The sequence below is a fragment of the Mirounga angustirostris genome, unplaced genomic scaffold (assembly GCF_029215605.1).
Source record: "Mirounga angustirostris isolate CCGP_5_RB_7025 unplaced genomic scaffold, mMirAng1.0.hap1 SCAF_14, whole genome shotgun sequence".
In the NCBI taxonomy this organism is placed as follows: domain Eukaryota; kingdom Metazoa; phylum Chordata; class Mammalia; order Carnivora; family Phocidae; genus Mirounga; species Mirounga angustirostris.
Genome location: NW_026991722.1, coordinates 52,370,170 through 52,391,349, shown reverse-complemented (window position 1 = coordinate 52,391,349; position 21,180 = coordinate 52,370,170). Strand labels below are relative to the sequence as shown.

The 21,180-nt window shown below is 43.3% G+C and overlaps 1 protein-coding gene across 2 annotated transcripts in view; it reads left to right on the top strand.

The window, feature by feature from the left end:
* MYOM1 (myomesin 1) overlaps positions 1–15,195 on the top strand; it is a 156,182-nt gene extending 140,987 nt beyond the window's left edge. For both annotated transcript variants that reach the window (XM_045886981.3, XM_045886982.3), the window contains 8 exons: positions 135–222; positions 1,365–1,403; positions 1,494–1,599; positions 5,233–5,396; positions 7,803–7,839; positions 8,081–8,103; positions 10,440–10,495; positions 14,168–15,195. In XM_045886981.3, the coding sequence (XP_045742937.1) occupies positions 135–222; positions 1,365–1,403; positions 1,494–1,599; positions 5,233–5,396; positions 7,803–7,839; positions 8,081–8,103; positions 10,440–10,495; positions 14,168–14,461 (807 nt within the window). In that variant the 3' untranslated portion in view covers positions 14,462–15,195. The remainder of the gene's footprint in view (positions 1–134; positions 223–1,364; positions 1,404–1,493; positions 1,600–5,232; positions 5,397–7,802; positions 7,840–8,080; positions 8,104–10,439; positions 10,496–14,167) is intronic.
* Positions 15,196–21,180: the final 5,985 nt, after the last annotated feature.

Genomic DNA, 21,180 nt, shown 5'->3' with positions numbered 1-21,180 from the left:
ATCACTCACTGGGCCAGATGTTTGTTCAATGTGTTGTTTGACAGCAGTTCTATAAACCACAGGACCTTAAAAATGCAAACACCATTCTCTGAAGCTGCTATAAGCTGCAATGTGGTGTTTCCATTCCCTCTTAGTTTTCCAAGAAAGATGCTGGGATTTATGAAGTTATCCTGAAAGACGACAGAGGAAAAGATAAGAGCAGACTGAAGCTTGTGGATGAAGGTCAGTCCTCCAACTGTTGGGGTTGATTTTGTGTGTTCTGTGTCACAGGTAACCAGACTGATTAGTGAGGCTAAGTAACAACTGAAGTCATGCTGAGTTTTTGTCCACAAATTTTAATTGAAATTCCAGCAGAGTGAACTACTCTTTTATTCAAAAATACTTCACTTTTAGTCTTCCTGTAAATCAAATATGTACTTTTGATCTTCAGAGAATTTATAGTCCATAGTCCACAAGGGTTCTGTTTTCAATATAAATCATCATTTTTGTTTCAACCCTATAAAAAATGTTCCAGGATCAAAAACTACTGTGAGGGGCATCTGGCTGGCTCAGTGGGAGGAGCATGTGACTCTTGATCTCAGGGTTGTGAGTTCAAGTTCCACGTTGGGTGTAGAGATTACTTAAAAAAAAAAAAAGCTCATTTAAAAAAAAAAAAACCGTGAAAAGCATGTCACCAAATAGTCCACTCTCAACAGGTGGCAAGAAAGATTTATATATGAAACGTGAAGCCTCTCAGTTATTAGCAGAGCAAGAAAGCAATTTCCATTTTTCAGAGACTTCTAAGGACAAATATATCATGATAACAAAGACCTACATGTGACCACCAGACTGCCAAGTGTGTTCTTGAACAAGATCTTTAACAATATTAATAACAGTGTAGGTCTGACTTTGATTTCACCTTCCTATTCCTGGTGGAGGCAAGACTAAATGTGCTTATTGGCAAGAAGCATTATCAGGCTGAGAAATATCAGGGAACCTGGATGGTTAATTCATTATGAGTTGATGATGCAGATAAGAAAATTCTGTATATGTGAACTAAGACTTCTTGGGACTTAAGAAAGCCAAGAACCTTCCTGGAAATCTCATTGTGGCTTCCTCTAGAATGTAAATATGGTGATAGTTATAAAGAATTAGAGGGAAAAAATATATCAAAATAAGAGCAAGAATCTTTTAAAAGTTTATACAAATTGAGGTATTATTTCCTCAAAGAGCACTTATTGTCAGTTGTTCAGCAAATTCACCTGTGGCCAATACCCTTCACCAGGCAGGATAATGTTGAGAGCACATGCTACTCACAGTTTGAGATCTGACCTTACGTTGAGCATTTTTATGCTAAAGCTCTGTCTATGAATCTCTATCCACAGCCTTTAAAGAACTGATGAATGAAGTATGTAAAACAATAGGTAAGTTAGAGTGATCTCCCCACAACAATGCTTCACTATTCTCCTGGATAGACTTACAGCTGTATGAACTATGCTGTTTTCCTCTTTCAGCTTTGTCTGCTACAGACTTGAAAATCCAGAGCACAGCCGAGGGCATCCGGCTGTACTCTTTTGTTACTTATTACCTGGATGATCTGAAAGTTAACTGGTCCCACAAGTAAGTAAATGGGAACTTAACTGCTGTGTAGAAATTCTTTCTCCCCTGTGTGTGTGTGTGTGTGTTGGGGGGGCAAAAAGGGGGCAACAACAATCCTCTATTCTTCCTCTCAGGTAAGGAGCCTTCTTACTTCTCAGGTCTGACATTGACAAGTGTAGACAGAAGCATCCCCACCATTCCCTTAGCCTGAACTTGAGTTCGGGGTGAGTCCAGTGATGGCTAAGATCATCTGTCTTTGTGATCTGGGAGCTGTCATCATCCGTACACATCTCTATAATAGAATTTCCACCTTCAGAAGGTTGAGCTTGGGCTCCGTCTGCTTTGCCAGGCACCCAAAACCAGATTCTTATCCCCTCTTTCTATACACAGCTCACCCCTGTTATGGTCTGGAACAAAACTGAAGCAGCATGCACCAAGAGCCACCACATTTCCTGTTATATGAATTAATAGCCATTCACCAAAGAAACCCAATCCAGTGGAGTGCCTGAGTTTGTTACTGTTATCATTAATAGCAGCTGGCATAGTTGGGCATTAGCATGTCTCATGTCCACCCTTGGAAGGCTTTGGGGATTCAAGATTACTTTGGGAATGTGTATTTGAGCTAGACTGAGCCTGTAGATCTGTTCTAATCCCAGGTTCCTTTGTGGAGTTACAGGTGAACTCAAGTTCACCTCTGGGATTCTAAGAGCCAAAGTAGGTTTCTAAGTCCAACCAGTTCCCCCATTATACTTTTGGCAGTGTCCTTAACCTCTGCCCTTCCTTGAAATGTCCTGAGCTGAAAGAAAACAGCAGCCTGGCATAGAAATCTGATGGGGCACAGCCACCTTCCGTCCACTTTTCGGATGCAGGGGATGCTCATTCCAGAAGTCCTTTATTGAAACCCACTGAGCAGTAGGTCACTGTGACAGCCCTGGGAGGAGGCACACAACAGTGTTTATTTGCATCTTCCCTACCATGGGTGTCTATCAGATGCTGCCCGAGGCCCCAAGCCCTTCCCATGTATGAATTCATTTAATATTCACAACTCTAGGAGGCAGGTAATTCTCACTTTAGTGACTAGGAAGCTCAGGCTCGGGGAGGTGACTTGCTCGAGGTCTCACAGCTCACTGGCAGGTGGAGGACTGAACCCAGGCCTGGCTCCACAGCTCCCCTCACCATGGCACTATTCTGTGTTCCAGTTGCTTTAAAAGTCTAGGTTGAACATTTAACCAGAACTGGGTCGTCCCACAAAACAGACATTTGTGTTTTCTTTAAAATGACTTTACTGTGATATAAAACAGTGTTTTTATTCTTATTCTTATTCATTTCCTGAGTTCTTAAAAAAAAAACAACAACAGAGGGAGAGAACAAACAAAATTCCAATTTGAATGCTTGGGGTTTCAGTCCTTTGTTCTATTTCTTTCAGAGCACATTTTAGGAAAGTAATTATGAGTTAAAATAGATCAAATTCTAGGAAATTCCTCTGTGACATCTAGGACATTCTAATATATGAGTCTGAAGAATAAGAGAAGATGAATTAACTGAATAATCAATCAAAAAGCTTTATATCATCTTTAAAAGAATTACTTGTTCAAAAAAATTAGAACATTCAGTTTTAAGGAAGTTGCTATTAGACTAGTAAGGCATAAACCTCTTACACTATTTGGTCTAGTCAGCTGAATGACTATTTTGTGTACCCATGTGGCTAGGAAAGATTCAGGAATCAATGACTGATTGTCTTCACTGTCTTTTCGTAAGGATGTGGTGTAACAGGAGAAAACTTGAAATGGGTTTTAGCCTTGACTTTGCTCCTATCTTCCCTTGAATCTTAGGCAAGTCATTTAATATTTTGAAATCTTAGGTTTCTCTCATATGAAATAAGAGCAATAATACCTATTCTATCTCATAATACTGATGGAGCCAATGAGAGAATGAAATTTATGGCACTTTGTAAACCATGAAGGGCTTTACAAATCTAAGGTACTATTATGCATGTTAGTTAGAGATTAGAGAATTCAAACAGATTTATTATAGCAAAACCGAGGACTGTCTACCTTTCTAACTCTTTAAGACATATATATTGTTCAGACTCAAGTCTGTGGGTACAGATGGGTTCCTTTACCCTACATCTTATGGAAGTTTTTTTTTTTCATTTTTTTAAAGATTTTATTTATTTATTTGAGAGAGAAGGAGAGAGCGTGAGTGCAGGGAGGGGCAGAGGGAGAAGCAGGCTCCCCACTGAGCAGGGAGCCCACCCTGGGGCTCCATCCCAGGACCCTGAGATTGTGACCTGAACCAAAGTCAGACGCTTAACCGACTGAGCCACCCACGTGCCCCTCTTATGGCAGTTCATGAATATCTTTTAAAGAATGTATTGTATAAGAATGGTGATGGGGTGCCTGGGTGGTTCAGTCGTTAAGCATCTGCCTTCAGCTCAGGTCATGATCCCAGGGTCTTGGGATCGAGCCCTGCTCGGGCTCCCTGCTCGACGGGAAGCCTGCTTCTCCCTCTCCCACTCCCCCTGCTGTGTTCCTTCTCTCGCTTTGTCTCTCTCTGTCAAATAAGTAAATAAAATTCTTAAAAAAAAAAAAAAAGAAAAAGAAAAATGGTGAATGTTTATTTGAAAGCTGAAACATTTTTATTGGAGATTTTTGTTTTTCTGTTTTTAGTTCATTTTGTTTATTACAACTACAAATGTAGTACATGTTTGTTTTAGAAAATATACTTATATCTTAGAAAGAGCTTGTAATATAATATCATCCATAGTTCTCCTAGCCATAGTGTAAACTTTTTGGTGTACTTCCAGGCTTTTCTCTATGCATAATTGTTACTATAATTAAGTAGTTTTGCATACTTCTTTTTTTCCTATTTCCTCACATGTTTACAAACTCTTCATAAAGTTTCTTTCAGCATCATTGACAGTACACCTACATCTACCTTTCTCTTACTTCATTTATAACAGTAACATTTCTAAACCATCAGATCACAAGGCCAAGTGTTCTATTTGCTTTTATTCTCTTGTAAAGAATGCAATGTATGTGTCTGCTCATGACCTACTATAGAATTTGGAGAAACTCATGTCCAGGGACAGAGAGGTGCCTCATTCATTTTGGCAGAGACTCTGCTTTTCATTTATTCTTGGCCTTACTACCAAGTACATATTTACATATGTTTTAAATAGCTTTGTAACCACGTATGTCAATAGATGTCAGCCACAGATGAACCTCCTTAAGTCTGTTTTTAATTAGTTTGTAAAATCTGACTTATAGCCAGAGACCATCTGCAAGAAATATGCAGTAATAGAATATATAGTTTGGCCTTTTCCCTTTAAAGATTCTCTTAGTCCTACAAATAAACCCAAGCAAAAACAAAGATAATTAATACCACTGAGAAGTATCAGTGTTGCAATCAGCTAGGGCCCCAGACTGCTGCTGGGAGTTAAATGTACAGACTGTCCACCCCCCACCCCCACCCTGGGCCTTGGAATCCAGGTTCTGTGAGTCAGGGCCCATACTTTTTCTGAAGCTGAACATGCATGGTTCTCATGTTGTTTGAAACCCTGTAAAACACTATGGTGAGACCTTCAAAGAGAGACAGTAAAAATCAGCTCTGGATGAAAGCAAAGGATAACAATGTTTTCCTTGCTATGAACAGCGGGACTCCTATTAAGTACTCAGACAGAGTTAAGAGTGGGGTCACCGGGGAACAGATCTGGCTGCAAATCAGTGAGCCCACTCCGAATGACAAAGGGAAATATGTGATGGAGCTCTTTGATGGCAAAACTGGACACCTGAAGACAGTGGATCTTTCTGGACAAGGTAAATGAATATTTTACAGATTAGAACTTTCCTGTGGAGGAGTGTGGGCTTTTAAAAAAAGAATGAAGGGTGATAAGAGGCCATTACATCTGACTATTGGAAGATGATTGGAGATTTTAAGAAAGCAATTTAAATTCAGCATGGTGGTAGAAGCAAGAATTCAATGGGTCGGAGAATCAGTGAAAAGTATAAAGTAGAGACAATAAACACGGAGAGCAAGAACTCCCTTTTCAAGATGCTCACAAAGGAGGGCAGGTTGATTTACAGTCACCTGAGCAAGAACAAGCACTCAAAAAGAATTGTTATGGTGATTGGAATTTGAGCATGTTTCATAGAGTTTAAGAATTCAATTGAGCTGGAAGTTGTGAGTGATGAGGAATAACCAATGTATCCATGTTCTGAAGATTGGAAAGTCTGAGATCCAGGGCAGGGGTGAAAGTGTTGACTTTGGAAAGGAGCAGGTATCCCTTTTCTTCAGAAATCAGAGAGGGGCGGGTGGGTAAATATGAATAAGCAAAGATTAATATTGAGGAGAAGAGAAGAAAGTTGGAGAAGTTGGGTCCTTATGGCCTCTGATGTCTTGGTCATCTGCTGAGAGAATGGGGGCATCTGGAGAGAAGAGGGAAGAGGAGCAGGAACTATGGAGAGACATGGACAGATACAGAGGTAACATGCAACTAGCAGCCACAAGTTAAACAGTTTAGAGACCTGTGGCTCTTGATCTGTCAGCCCCAAGGTCTTGGAAACCACAGAGTCAGGATGTTGTGCCCCGAGGCTTTTAATGTGTAGCTTATTTATCACTGTCCTTGCCTCCAGCTCCTGTCTCTATCATTCCCCCTCAAGGACTTGGGACTCTGCCTTAGGGCGGTCCTTCCACTGCTCCGTCTAGATTCTGCCTAACATTCCTCAGGGAGACCCTGGACTGACTTTTTCTTCCACTCCTTCATACACTAAAATGCAATCTGAATATTCCAGAACTCTTAGTGGTTCGGTTTTTTTTGTTGTTGTTTTTAAAAGATTTTATTTATTTATTTGACAAAGAGAGACACAGCGACAGAGGGAACACAAGCAGAGGGAGTGGGGGAGGGCGAAGCAGGCTTCCTGCAGAGCAGGGAGCCCAATGCGGGGCTCCATCCCAGGACCCTGGGATCGTGACCTGAGCCTAAGGCAGACGCTTAATGACTGAGCCACCCAGGCGCCCCGAACTCTTAGTGTTTTTAATCCGCAGAGAGTAGACTCACAATTAAGAGCACAGCCTGTCAGCAGTCCTGCCTTGAATTGTTTTGGGCTGAGCCCCCAGACCCTTCCCCCCACCCCCGCACACACCCCTTCCCCCCTACCTCCTCACCTCCCACCCATGAAGACTAGAAAGATGGGAGTGGCTGCCTGCAGGCCCCGCCATGCCTGAGGCACACACTGCAGTAACAGGGGATTTCTTCTGCAGCGCATCTGACATTTTGAAACACAGCCGAAACCGGGAAACAGGAAGGGGGTGGATAAATTTAAAACTTAAAAAAAAAATTTCTTTTACTCTCTGGCCCACCCAAGCAGATTGGTTCAGCAGGGCCCAGCTCTTCTTTAGTGTAGTGTGGGCAAAAGGAAGAGAACTGAATGCTTAGCCTGGCTTAGCCTAACTGGTCTACCTCCAGAGACTTGAAGCCTGACTTTTTATGCTTATTTTTCCCCTCCGTAAAAGGAGGGGGACGGTAAATACTTTCTAGACGTAAAATATGATGATTCCCAGACCACATAGGAGCTTAAAGAGGAGGTGAGAGAGATTTCAAAATAAAGCTGCCTTTTCACCTGAATTATTCAAAGTGGCTTGCTTCCGCAGGCTCGGGGGGAAGAAAGATTTTAGAACTCTGTAGCTCTCATTTCCTTGTCTCACTGTCTTTTCTCTGGGCTCCTGCCCAGCTTAGAAGCATTGCTTCAGGCCGACACTGGCGCAGGCTGGGAGCTCCGTCGCTCCTGTGCCCTTTAACACAGATAGACGGGCCAGACCGTGTAATATGGAAACATTTAACTGTCGAGCTCAGGGGCTGTGCTGAGTGGGATGATTTAATAAGAGGAAAGCCTTTTTGATGTTCAGGATGCTTATCACACAACCACGTTTATTACCATTTTATCTTTGGCAGAGCTAATCTTTGCCTCTGCTTGAAAGGAAGGTCTCTCACTGAATTGGGAGCTTCTAAAATCCACTACTTCATCTTTTCTACCTAGAAAGTATTTGCTTGTCCTGTGAAGTCCATCATGTTGCAGAGTCAACAGGCAGGCACAGTCTTATTCAGTCAGCTTAGTCATGTCTGGACTGACCACACTGACCTCAGGCTGCGAATTTCAATCCACTGCTGTGTGTTGTCAATTCTGGGTGAGAACATTTTAACTTTTCTTTTTTTTCTCTTCAAGCATATGATGAAGCCTTTGCTGAATTCCAGAGACTAAAGTAAGTCCCTTGCCATTTGTGTGCCCTGATTTCTCTGGAACATGATGTGCTGCTCCCCCACCTGAGGGTTAGAGAGGGTCTTTCATTTTGGCAGATGCCTAAAAACCACACTTCCCACTGCTTTGTTGAGCAGCAAAATGTCTCTGAGGCAATGAAATGCAGTCAAGGTTCACTACTTTGAAGTACCACTAAAACAAAATTCTTCTTTGTTTGCATGTTTGTTTGGTTCTCTCAACCACAGACAAGCTGCCATTGCCGAGAAAAGTAAGTAAACCCCCTTCCCATTTATTCCTGGCATAGTCTCAAAACATAGCTTTTATTTTTTTATTGTGACTGCAGACAGAGAGTCTTTCATTTTTTTTTTTAATCTTAGGTGTTCTACATATGTTTTCATTTAGTCTCTTGAGTAAGAACGTCTGTGAAAAGGTGTCAGATTACATTTTAAGAATGTCACTGAGCTCTTGACTTGAGCTAACCCCTGGGTGTCCTGAGAAATCTCTGGGCACAAGTTACACAATAAGTTGTTAATCACTTGCAGCAGGCACAATGTATCAGAAAAATGTATCTCTATTAAAGAAGAAATAAGAAACTGTAAATGTGACATCAGGAAAATCACTGTGACTGGTCTCCCTACAAATACTCCTGCATTTTCCTAAGAGCCCCTGTAGGATAAAAGAAGCCAAAGAAGGCCTTCTTGAATTCTTCACAGTCTGAGTGAACAAACACCAAACTGTCAAGTCTGTGTACCCACAAACGTGCTCACTACTAACTTCTGTCAACTGTTGGCCTCATATGTGGAGATTTCTAGAATTCAATCTTTCAGGATTCCAAGAGTCATGAACTAATTACCATAATCATTCAGGTTCTCTCTGAGTGTGTGAGGCAGGGTTTGAAAATTGTCGAGGGCTAACATTGTAGTCAGTCCTGAGCTGGAATGGAGGGAACCAGGAGGGGGAGTGAGAAGTGAAGTGTTGTGCCAGCCTTTCTGTAGCTCCAGGTCATTCAGGATGGAACTTTGCACTCTGGACTGTCTTCCTCTCTCCTTGCCACTCTTTCCTTCTCCCCCTTCTTGGGCTGGGCTCCTGAGTGGTAAGGCAGCGGCTAGTGGTGAACGGGGCTGATGCCCACACCAGCACCGGGCGTGCCGGGGCAGGGCGGGGCGGGCAGCGCCAGAGGGGAGCGCTTCTTGTTGGGAACAAGTTTGCGCCTCCCGCGCCTGTATACGCAAGCAAAGCCAGAGTCCAAAGTTGATGGCCACTCCCCATTCTTGAACTCTGGTGGGCAAGGAGCCTGCCCCTCCCTCCAGTTCATGAATTCTTTCTCAAGTTTCTGCATTGAAGCAGTTTAGAGCTGGAAGAGACTTGAGTGCTCTTCTGGCCCCCTGTGTTTAACCTTTTGTAAGCCGAGGCATGCTTAATTCAAACAAATTCACACAGATCCAAGATGTAAAATAGGTAAAAGCCAAGTTAGTGTAATTGAAGGTGGGATGGGGTCCAGGCTCCCTGACTCAATGCCCCTCCTCAGACCTCCTCCCAGGGCCCCCAGCGGAATCCCACGGATGCTATGGAGCAGAGCTGGGTAACTTCATGTCCACAGGTGTAACGCAACCCTTCCCCCATTCCACATATTAGGAGACTAGGTCCACACAGTGAGGTGATTTGCCTGATGTCACACATTGGGTGGTGTAGGAGCCAGATGATGAGTTGAGCTTACAGGTGGTCCAAGGTGCAATGGAATCAGCAGGAGAATGCAATCAAGATTTAAGGCTTGTTCAAAGCTTTAGTCTGACTTAGTGGAGAAGGGAGTTGTAGAAATAGGACCTAGAGTCACACATTAATTGAAGTAGGCCTAAAATTGAGAGGGTGGTGACCACTGCATTAGTGTCAAGACTGTACCTTTGAACAGATTACAGGAAGGCGTCCTTCCCTGGGGCTGAGCCAGTCACACCCAGAGCACAGGGCTGGGTGGAGTGAGAGGTCAGCTCTGGAATTCAGCACCCTTCCCACACCTTGTCCCCTCAGCTGGGGACCTTTGTACTTCATGGTCATAGATAGTAACCCTACATAGCCCTATACACCAAGAACTACCAGGGGACAAAAAGGGGAAGCTCTCTAGGAAAGGCCTCAAAGAAAGCCCACATCTGCACAAGCCTCCAGATCTCATGGCATTCAGCCTCCAATTATGCAACCTTTTTTTTTTTTTTAATGATAGGGAAGCCCTTAAAGGAGGCCAAGGGCACTTGGAGGCTGTCCATAGAGATCTGCTTTTGCCTCCTTGAACTGAGCCCCACTGAGCTACAGAAGGGCCAGGGCTGAAAATAGTCATGAAAATTATAGAGCAGGTCTTAATACCACAAAGCCATCTCAAGCTGATAATTTAGGAATAGGTAGAGGCAGCCACGCACACAATTTATCTGTGTGAGGAAGGATTAACATCTAAAATTACTGGATCCTTTTCTAATTTTCGTGTTAAAAACAGGTATAAAATAACTGTAAGGAGGAGGAAACTAAATTGGAGAGTTAGTCCCTGGGGTGTTTCTGTGAATGTGATCACTGGCGCTCATCATTTCAGTGATTAACCAGAAACACATATGCTTGCAGATCGTGCACGAGTGTTGGGTGGACTCCCTGATGTGGTCACCATCCAGGAAGGCAAGGTAAGTATGGAGCATTCCTGTCCCTGCTTCTTCCACACTAGCAATGGATTCCAGTGCCCCAGACTTCGTTTCGTCTAAGAGCTCCCACCATCTTCATCTTAAGCCACTGCTGCTTAGGCTTGACATCAGAGTAGCCAAATACAAGATTCAAAATGCAGTCCATTTTCCAGTCATCTTAACAGTTTGTAGGCCAAGCATCAGGATAGAAGTTCACCTTATGTGGTCACATGTAGACCACTTAGTCTCTTTCCAGAGGTACCCTTTCATATCACAAGAAGCAAAAAAGGTTCAATCACAACTATATGACAAATATAATTGGAGAAAGATGCGACCTCTAACACCTAGTGGAAAATGGGCTGTCCTGTTAAATACTTTACCTCTGAAGGGAAACATCCTGTTCCATGAATTTCTATAGGCTCTGTTTCAGTTGAAAACTGATTTATTTCTCTTTTTTTTTAAAGATTTTATTTATTTATTATAAATAAAATTGAGAGAGAGAGAGAGCACAAAGAGGGTGGAGGAGGTGGAGGGAGAGGGAGAAGCAGACTCCCCGCCGAGCAGGGAGCCTGATGCAGGGCTGGATCCCAGGACCCTGGGATCATGACCTGAGCCAAAGGCAGATGCTTAACTGACTGAGCCACCCAGGCGCCCCAAAAACTGACTTCTTCCCATTTAACTTTAAACTAGTATTTCCTGGCTCTGTAATAATCTCTCTGAAAAGCAATGAACATAATTTCTAACCTGGATTCACTTTCTTCATCCCTCTGTTTCAAAAGCAATGAACATAATTTCTAACCTGGATTCACTTTCTTCATCCCTCTGTTTCATTAAGACAAATTCAATAAGCCAGCCATAATGGACAGGTACTTGTAGTGAAACAAAACCTTTTCCCAATGAAGACATATGATAGGTAGACTAGGGATAAAACAAGGCATGTGGAAAGGCTTTAGTGAGAGGCAGGTTTCATCCAGCTGCATTTCTTCACGGGTGGAATATATATGACCACAGCCGACCTGAAGCTCAACCATTGCAAGGTTGCTTTTGTCTTTAAACTCCGTTTTTCATGTTCCTCATTTAATGGGGTTCACAATATTCAGCTCACTGGGTTGTAGTGAGAATTTGGAGAGAGAATGTGTGGGAAAGGACTTTGTGATCTATAACAGAAATAAATCTAAAGTATGAATAGTAGTTTTCCGTGACACCTAAGGTATTTGGGAGTTTGGTTTGGTTTTGTTAAAAGTTTTAACCCCCAAGGGGCACCTGGCTGGGCTCAGTCAGTAGAGCACGCAACTCTTGATCTCAGGCTCATGAGTTCAAGCCCCACGTTGGGCATGGAGCCTACTTAAAGAGAAAAAAGAAAAATAAAAGTTTTAACCCCAGGTCCGCTTGGGTAAGTTTGATGGCAATAGCCTATTTTTCTTGCTGAAATGTGTTTATAGGATAATTCAGTAAGAAATGCTAATTAACCATGGAAGGGAAAAGATTTCTTAATCTCCCAGTTTTAAACAATACTCTTGGGGTGCCTGGGTGGCTCAGTTGTTATGCATCTGCCTTCGGCTCAGGTCATGATCCCAGGGTCCTGGGATGGACCCCTGCATTGCATCAGGCTCCCTGCTCAGCGGGAAGGCTGCTTCTCCCTCTCCCATTCCCCCTGCTTGTGTTCCTTCTCTCGCTTGGTCTCTCTCTGTCAAATAAATTAATAAAATCTTAAAAAAAACCAATACTCTTATAGAAGAGGTAATAAGTGATCATATAAGACCCTTTAGAGGGATATTTAGAAGAATATCCCTTTCCTGTATATTGTGAACCCTAGTTCTTTTCCTTATACTTTCTGGATTTCGGTAAGGAAAAAAATGCAAGAATGGAATTTAAAATGTGAAGTAGGGGCGCCTGGGTGGCTCAGTCATTGAGCGTCTGCCTTTGGTTCAGGTCACGATCCCGGGGTCCTGGGATCGAGCCCCACATCGGGCTCCCTGCTCAGCAGACAGCCTGCTTCTCCCTCCCCCACTCCCCCTGCTTGTGTTGCCTCTCTCGCTGTGTCTCTCTGTCAAATAAATAAAATCTTTAAAAAAAATAAAATGTGAAGTAAATTCAACATTGTTGGCCATCAGAGAAATGCAAATTAAAACCACAGTGAAATATCATAACACCTATCAGAATTGCTAAAATAAAAACAGTGACAACAACAAATGCTGATAAGGATGCAGAGAAACAGAATCACTCGTACATTGCTGGTAGAAATGTAAGCCAAGATTGTATAGCCACTCGTGAAAACAGTTTGGCAATTTCTCAAAAAAGAAAACATACATTTATCATATGACCCAGTAGTTGTACTCCTGGTCATTTATCATAAAGAAATTAACATTTATGTTCACAGAAAAACCTGTATATATTCAATAGCAGCTTTATTCATAATAGCCCCAAACTGGAAACAGCCCAGATGACCTTTATAAGTATATATATATATATATATACATATACATATATATATATATATATATATATATATATATATATATATACACCATGGCACACTACTGAGCCATACAGAGGGACAAACTGTTGATCCCTGCAGTAACTTGGATGAATCTGCAAGGAATTATGCCAAGTAGAAAAGGCAGTCTCAAAAAGTTACATGCTATACAATGCTATTTATATAATGCTTTGGAAATTACACAATTTTAGAAATGGAAAATGGATTGATGGTTACCAGGAGTTAGAAATGAGGTTGGGAAGTTGCGGGCAGGGTGTGGGTGTGGGTATAAAGGGCAACATGAGAGATCCTTGTGATGGAAATGTTCCTTCTCTTGACTGAGAGGAGCTAGGACAAGGGATAAAATTGAATAGAACCCACACAAACAAGCACCAATGAGTATAGGCCAAACTGGGGAGATCTGAATAATAACCGTGGATTGCATCACTGTCAATGTACTGGTTGTGTTATTACACTATAGTTTTGTAAAGTGTTACTGTTGGGTGAAACTGGGTAAGGGCACATACAATCTCTCTATTATTTTTTACAGCCATTTCTGAATCTACAATTGTCCTTAAATTTTTCAACAAAAAAAAGTATGGCCCAAACATTGATCTTTTAAAGTAAGAGGGTTTCAGCACAGATGGTGATATAAAATATCAGGAAATAGGAATACATTCTGGTAGGGCACCTTTGCAACTACAACAGACTGGGTGGGGTTTGAGGGGAGAAATAAAAGGAGGGAGATGGAACCTGAAAATGAATCCCATTATATGAAACAGTGGTCATGATTCTGCTGCTGGGCTCTGGGAGGCAGATGAAATGCAAAATGAGCAGGTGGTGATTATGGCAATGAGATTTCTCTAGTGAGACAGAATCCAAATGCCACATGAGAGCAAAAGGCATCTATGTGTTTATGAAAGCAAGAGTGCAGCTGGGAACTGGAAGCAAACTCTGTGTGGCTTTGATGATAAGCCTCCCCAAAGCCAGAAAGCTGAGGTCTCTAGGTCCAGAAACCTAGCTAGGACTGAAGTCAAATTGTAATTCATGCAGGTGCATACCCCACATAACTCTACCCATCATTCCAGGGGCTTTATATTTATCCTCCTTCAGCTCCTGCCAAACCACCAGAAGGGTTCTTGAAGCTGGATCATGGTACCTGATCTATCTCCTTCCCTCTCCTAAAACGTGTTTTGCAGGCGCTTAATCTCACCTGCATCGTTTGGGGCGACCCAACTCCAGAGGTTTCCTGGTTAAAGAACGAGAAGCCCCTGGTCCCGGATGACCACTGTAGCGTCAAGTTCGAGGCCGGCAAGACTGCCTACTTCACCGTCAGTGGGGTGAGCACCGCCGACTCCGGCAAATACGGGCTGGTTGTGAAGAACAAGTATGGCTCAGAGATAAGCGACTTCACTATCAGTGTGTTCATCCCGGAGGAGGAGGCAAGGAAGGCCACTGAGCAGCCCCAGAAGGGCCACAAGAAGGCCAAGTGACCAGGAGGTTGCTCGAGGGGAGCTGCGCTGAGCTGCCTTGTGTTACTTGTGTGCGAATGGCTTGGGTTAAGTGTAAGGAAGCCTTCCTGCTTTCTACTCCCTATTTCTGTGCTGGCTCGGGGGAAAATTGTCAATCTCTTATTCATATAAAGAAGCATCAACTAACAACATTTTAATAGTTTTTCTTTATCTACAAATTCTGCGTTAAGAAAATGCCATTGGGGGCGCCTGGGTGGCTCAGATGGTTAAGCGTCTGCCTTCAGCTCAGGTCATGATCCCAGGGTCCTGGGATCGAGTCCCGCATCAGGCTCCCTGCTCCTTGGGAGCCTGCTTCTCCCTCTGTTTCTCTCTCTCTCTCTCTCTGTCTATCATGAATAAATAAATAAAATCTTTAAAAAAAAAAAAAAGAAAGAAAGAAAATGCCATTGGTAGCACAAATATTAGGAAACGGTTTTAAGGAAAAGACCAGAATAAAGCCAGAGGGATGTTGAGTGATGGTCAGAGAGCAGATGAATGTGTTGTGGAACAGCGTTTGGACCTGGCTAGACCTTTCCCAGGAAATTCTCATGGGTTGCAATCATACTTCATCCCGTCAAAAGGAGGACGAATTGTTAAGCCAAGTGGTATATTTTGTGTGTTGTTAATGATAGTGACCTGCATTTCTGTTGGCGGTCTTGTGATTTGGAGCCTTCTCCATATTAATAAAGTCCTCACACCTCTCCTCTTTCCCATCAGTGTTTTTCTCATTCTTCCTGTTTGGCTGCTCAGTGGCGTGGTCTCTGCTGCATCCTTCCCCCCGCATCTTATAGCACATCTTCTGATTTAAATTCCTTTTGATTAAAGCAGTACCTTCCAGGGCGCCTGGGTGGCTCAGTTGGTTGGGCGGCTGCCTTCGGCTCAGGTCATGATCCTGGAGTCCTGGGATCAAGCCCCGCAACGGGCTCCCTGCTCGGCGGGGAGCCTGCTTCTCCCTCTGACCCTCCCCCTCTCATGCTCTCTCTCATTCTCTCTCTCTCAAATAAATAAATAAAATCTTTAAAAAAAAAAAAAAGCAGTACCTTCCTAGCATGATCAGATGAGCCATCCAAGGTCAACTGAGGGTCAGGGGTGTGAAATTGCTCTGTCACTGTACATCTGGTGGCTTACTGTACAATCAAGTCGATTCCATTGTTAAGATACCCACAGTAATTGCATTAATGTGTCAGTTAAGGACAGTAAGACAGTGTGGGAGTCTCCTGCCAGAATTACCGACTAAGGGCGCACAGCTAGAAGAAAGGAACCCCGATTCTGAGTCCGGAGAACTGCCAGCTTTGGAGCTACCCCTCTTTGCAGGGCTTGCTGACAGGCAGCATTATGCTTTAGGAAATGTGGTTCTCCCCCATCTCTCCCACCGCACACCCACACCCCCTACACACACACACACAAACATGCACACTTGTGCTCACTCACACGCCACTGGAGGAAAACAGTTAGGATAAAAAGAGGTTTCCCTTTTCCATCCTCCTGCCAAAGGTCAGGGATGGGACAGCAGACTCCCTTATAAGTTTGGAGGTACACCTACGCATCCTCTCCTTTGCAAAGTTCAGGACTAGAAATTGCCTCTCGTCTGATTCCCTTGTGCAGCCAAGTGCCCCCCTGCTGTTGCCGTGACACTGAACACCAGGCAGCAGAGAGATGCTGTGCTGTTGCTAACAGGCATGGCAAGTAGATGAGCTTCTCGAGGGTCAAAGGGACCCTGCCAAGGGCAGCTGACCTTGAGCAGTCTGAAGCTTTACCTCCTTCAGCAAGAGGGCTCTCTCTGGACAAGGGGACCAAAGGAAAGTGGACACCAGCAGGGGAGTTGAAGAGAGGAGAAAGGAGAAAAGCAGGAGCTGTGCAGGTGAGAGGCCCCCAAGACTTTCCTCAGAACCCCAAATGCACCCCTCTTAAGAACCAGCAGCAAAGTCACCAGCGTGGGGGGAAGGGAAGAAGGGAGGTGTGTGTGTGAGCAGAACCTGCTACCCCGGCCCCGAGTTCCATGTATCTCTGGAGCCCAGACCAGAGAGAAAACAAGAAGGACTTTGAATCCAATGAAAACACAATTTTAAAACAGTGTGTCCAAAGTTCTGAAATTGTGTGAAAATTTGTGAAATCAAAGTGTGCATCACTGAGATCCCTGCCATCCAGTCCAGAGGGACTTGATGAAACAAGGTGGCAGCAAGGGAGAAAAATGCTTTCATACTCATAGCTCCATAAGCTGAGACTCCTCAACAAGATGGTTATAAGAAGTATTTCACGGGCGCCTGGATGGCTCAGTCAGTTAAGTGTCTGACTCTTGATTTCAGCTCAGGTCATGATCTGAGGGTCGTGAGATGGAGCCCCACGTCAGGCTCCACACTGGGTGTAAGGCCTGCTTAAGATTTCCTCTCTCTCCTTCTGCCCCTCCTGCACCACCCCCCACCCCCGCTCTCTCGCCCAAAAAATAAGAATTATTTCAACCATTTTAACAACCAAACTAAATCACTACATTATGATTTGATGGCTTATGTAAAAAGCTGCTGTTTCTACCGGGGAAAATAGAACAAAAGTATAGATCTATCAATTTAATGATGCTGAAAGTCTTTCTAACTCATGAGAATGCATGAATCTGGACCTGCTAAATGTGAGCTACTGGTACACGGAGAATCATATTGGAACACAAAAAAGACTATTCACAGTTTTGTTTTATAAGATTAATATTCAATCTATTAAAGTAATAAATTTAAAAATCTAGATCTTCCTAAATCCTTGAAGGTTAGCTTTAAAATCTTATTTTTCTATTTAAAAATCTAGCCATTGAAAAGAGTTAAGGGTGCCTTAAGAGTATATCTAAATTCCCTTTGACTTATTAAACTGTATTTATAAATTGATCTATTGGCTTTCCATTTTAGGTACTACTATCGTCTGACATAACAAACAAAAACTTTCCAAAAACTTAAATAACTTTAATTACCTATGAAACTAAGCATATTGAAATGGAAAATTTGAGTTCTCTTAAATGTTCTCATTTTGTATATAAACTCAGTAAGGCTTCAACACAAAATCACAATCAGTTAAACATTGTAGGTTAAAATCATAAAGCTGAAATGTGGCATCTTCATTAAATCCGTGAGGATAGGAGTGAACACCCTGAGGGATCCGACTCCCAGCCCAAGGGGCTTAACCAATCAGTGGTTTGAATCATGAGGCTCTTAGTAAAGAAAACTGTCACTTACTTTGGGAATCATTCTCTGGATACGGTTTTCTCTCGCGTGAACCTCCACGGCTGCCCTGGTGACCGCCTCAGGTGCCCACAGGTAGCCGCCCATCGAGTCACCTCCATCTGAGGGGACCCCTGACTCAGCCCGGGAGCATGAGGAGCAAGGGGCGCCTAAGGCTAAGAGCAGGTCACGGGGGCTGGAGAGTTGGAGGAGGCTCTGGAGGGGATGAGACTGGTTGACCCGGGATTTGGAACCCTGCAAGCTGGAGGATCCTCACCCACTCCCTGAAATCGGAATGTACACTCGGCCGGCAGTCCCCGCTCGGGAGACCTCTTCCAGAGCGCAGCCGTGAGCGGGCACGTGGTACGTAGACCCTCTGGGCGCATGCGTATTGGCGCCCACTTCCGGCCTCGTTTAAGCCCTCCAGGTGGTGCACCGCCTGCGCAGGGACCGGCTTCCTGGGTGAGTTCCCTCCTCCCGAAACCCTCCGGTTCTCCGGGCCTGCGCGACCTGCCTCTCTCCAGTCCCTCCTCGCCCTCCAGGTGTGCGGCCAGAACCAGGAGTAGCAGGTTAGGCCCGCTAGTGTTGGTTACTTGTGGGAAAGTGACTAGGAACTGTGTGGTAAATAAGGGTTGATTGGTAAGGTTTGTTACACAAATGGGAGTTGTTTTCCCTTCCATGATAGAGGAGGAGAAGAAATACTTTTATAAATGCAAATTTCTGTAACCTTTACAAAGGTTTTAAGCCAAAAGGAAGGCGGAGAGTTCTTTGTGTGTCTGCTGTTTCTCAGCTGCTTTCAGCTCAAAGTAATCCTTCTGTCAAAATGGCATATTCTGACCCCCTTCGCGCTCTTCCCGTTATTAGCAACCCCTTTCCTGCTCCTCCCATGGATAATCACTGGCCTGACTTTCATCCTCATTGTTTTGTTTCAGCTGGTTTTTAAATGTATATAAATGGAAACATACAATCTATATGCTTTTGTACCTAGATTTTTCTCTTAGTAACATATTTTATTATGTTTATGATAATCATCCATGTTAATGGATGTAGCTGTAGACCACCCATGCTCACGGCTTCATACGGGTCTGTTTTTTAAGAGTACCACAACCTCTTTATCAAGTCCAACACTTAATGGGTATGAGGTAGTTTCCCGTATTGGAATAGTATAAGTGGTGCTGTTACGAAAATTACTGTATATGTCATTTGATGAATATGTATGTATTTGTTAGGTATATACTCAGGAGTGAGGAATTGTTGAATCATAAGATACGAGTATAAACAGCTTTAGTAAATATTGCCAAGTAGATGCAGCATGTGAATTCTGAATGTTCTATATATTTATAAACACTTGGTATTTTCTTCATTTTTAAAATTTTATTTATTATGGTAGGTGTGTAGTGGTATTGCAGTGTGTCTTTGATTTGATTTTCCTGTCTCGATGATGAGCTTCTTTTCATAGGTTTGTTTACTGTTTGGATATCCTCTTTTGTAAAGTTCAACCCTTTTGCCCTTTTTACCATTAGGTTGTTTGTTATTGATTTTGAGAGATATGTGCATTAAAAAGGTCTTACTTTGTGGTTTGAATTTTTACAAAAAAAAAAAAAAATCATAAAGCTGAGCTATTACTAGGATAAATGATCTAAAACATCACAAGTACCTAAAAGTCAAATATGCACAGATGCCATAATGCAAAAGTATTAATTCTACCTAGATAAAGCCCCTCTGGGCTGGGACTAGAGTTAACACCCACGTCAGAACAAGAGACGTGGCTCCGACTGTTGAAGATGTGCAGCTGTATACAAGGTCCTGCACAAACCGGGGTACGTGAAGGGTAGCTTAGTCAAAAAATTGGGAACATTAAAAATATCACCAACTGATGGGGAGAAGCTACACGGAAGCCTGCCATCTGCCTGGGGGTGGTTCTGGGTAGAAAAACAAAGTTAACGGATTCCTCAAGCCAGCATTGCATGCTTGTGGGGTCCAAATTTACAGCACCACATGGTGTAGGAATCTCAAGCCAAAAGTTCCCATAAAAATGGCCAATGTCTGGGGTCCTGGAGAAGCACATGTAAAACTACCCTACAAGGGACTTCTGTGTCTGCCCACAAAGGATTACTGTTATGGAAATTGTCCTCCCACCATAAACAACTAGAAAACCAGGCAAAATATATGGGGGGAAAACTGTTTTAAAAAGGGCACTGGCGGGGTGCCTGGGTGGCTCAGATGGTTAAGCGTCTGCCTTCGGCTCAGGTCATGATCCCAGCGTCCTGGGATCGAGTCCCACATCGGGCTCCCTGCTCCTTGGGAGCCTGCTTCTCCCTCTGCCTCTCTCTCTCTCTGTCTCTCATGAATAAATAAATAAAATCTTTAAAAAAAAAAAAAAAAAAAAAGAAAGGGCACTGGCAGGGCGCCTGGATGGCTCAGTCATTAAGCATCTGCCTTCGACTCAGGTCATGATCCCAGGGTCCTGGAATCGAGTCCCACATCGGGCTCCCTGCTCAGTGGGAAGCCTTCTTCTTCCTCTCCCGCTCCCCCTGCTTGTGTTCCCTCTGTCGCTGTGTCTCTCTCTGTCAAATAAATAAAATAAAATAAAATAAAATAAAATAAAATAGCACTGGCATGCAGACACAGAGAACTATGAGCCCTGAGAGAAAAAGAAATCAAAATGAGAGACCTGAGAGTGTGGCCCTGGACAGAGTGTTCAGGCTGCAGTTCAACCAGTGGGAACCCAAACGGAACCTGCTGGTCTCATTGAGCTGAAGGGACAAGAGACTGAAGTTCAAAGAGGCCAAGGCGGCTAGAATTTGTGGGGAAAAGTCTAGGGAGAAGCCAGTGGCACGGAGGAGCCGTGCTGGATAGCTGCGGACAGGTCTCTGGTGGGGCACTGCTCTGTGGGTGCTGAGGAGAGAACCGGTGGGAAGCAGTAGGTCAGTCCTCGGGGCTCATGCAGGCTGGGAACAGTTCTCCCTCCCACCAGCCTGCATGAAAAGACTTTGTAATAGGTGGAACATCAGGGAGAGTCCTCAGAAGTTTCTCACCTTAGTAGCAGGGCTAAATTAACCCTAGACTAAAAGCTGCTCTTGACCCACCCTAATAAAAGGCAAAAGCAAAAAGGATCAAATATCTGTAATAACCTACAGGTGTGTCAGAACCAAGTGCAGCACATTTTAAATGGACGCATTATCCAACAGTGTAAAATTCATTATAGAAATTTTCAATAAAAAAGGCATACCAAGAAGCAAGAAAATATGACTAACAACCAGGAGAAAAGTCCATTTAAGATAAATAAGTCCTGGGGATGTAATGTATAGCATGGTGACTGTAGCTAATAATACGGCATTATATCTTTGAAAGTTGCTAAGTAGATCTTAAAAGTTCTCATCACTCAAAAAAAAATTGTAACTGTGTGAGGTGATGGATGTTAACTAACTTTATTGCGGTAATCATTTCACAATATATGCATGTCAAATCATCATGTTGTATACCTAAAACTAATACTAT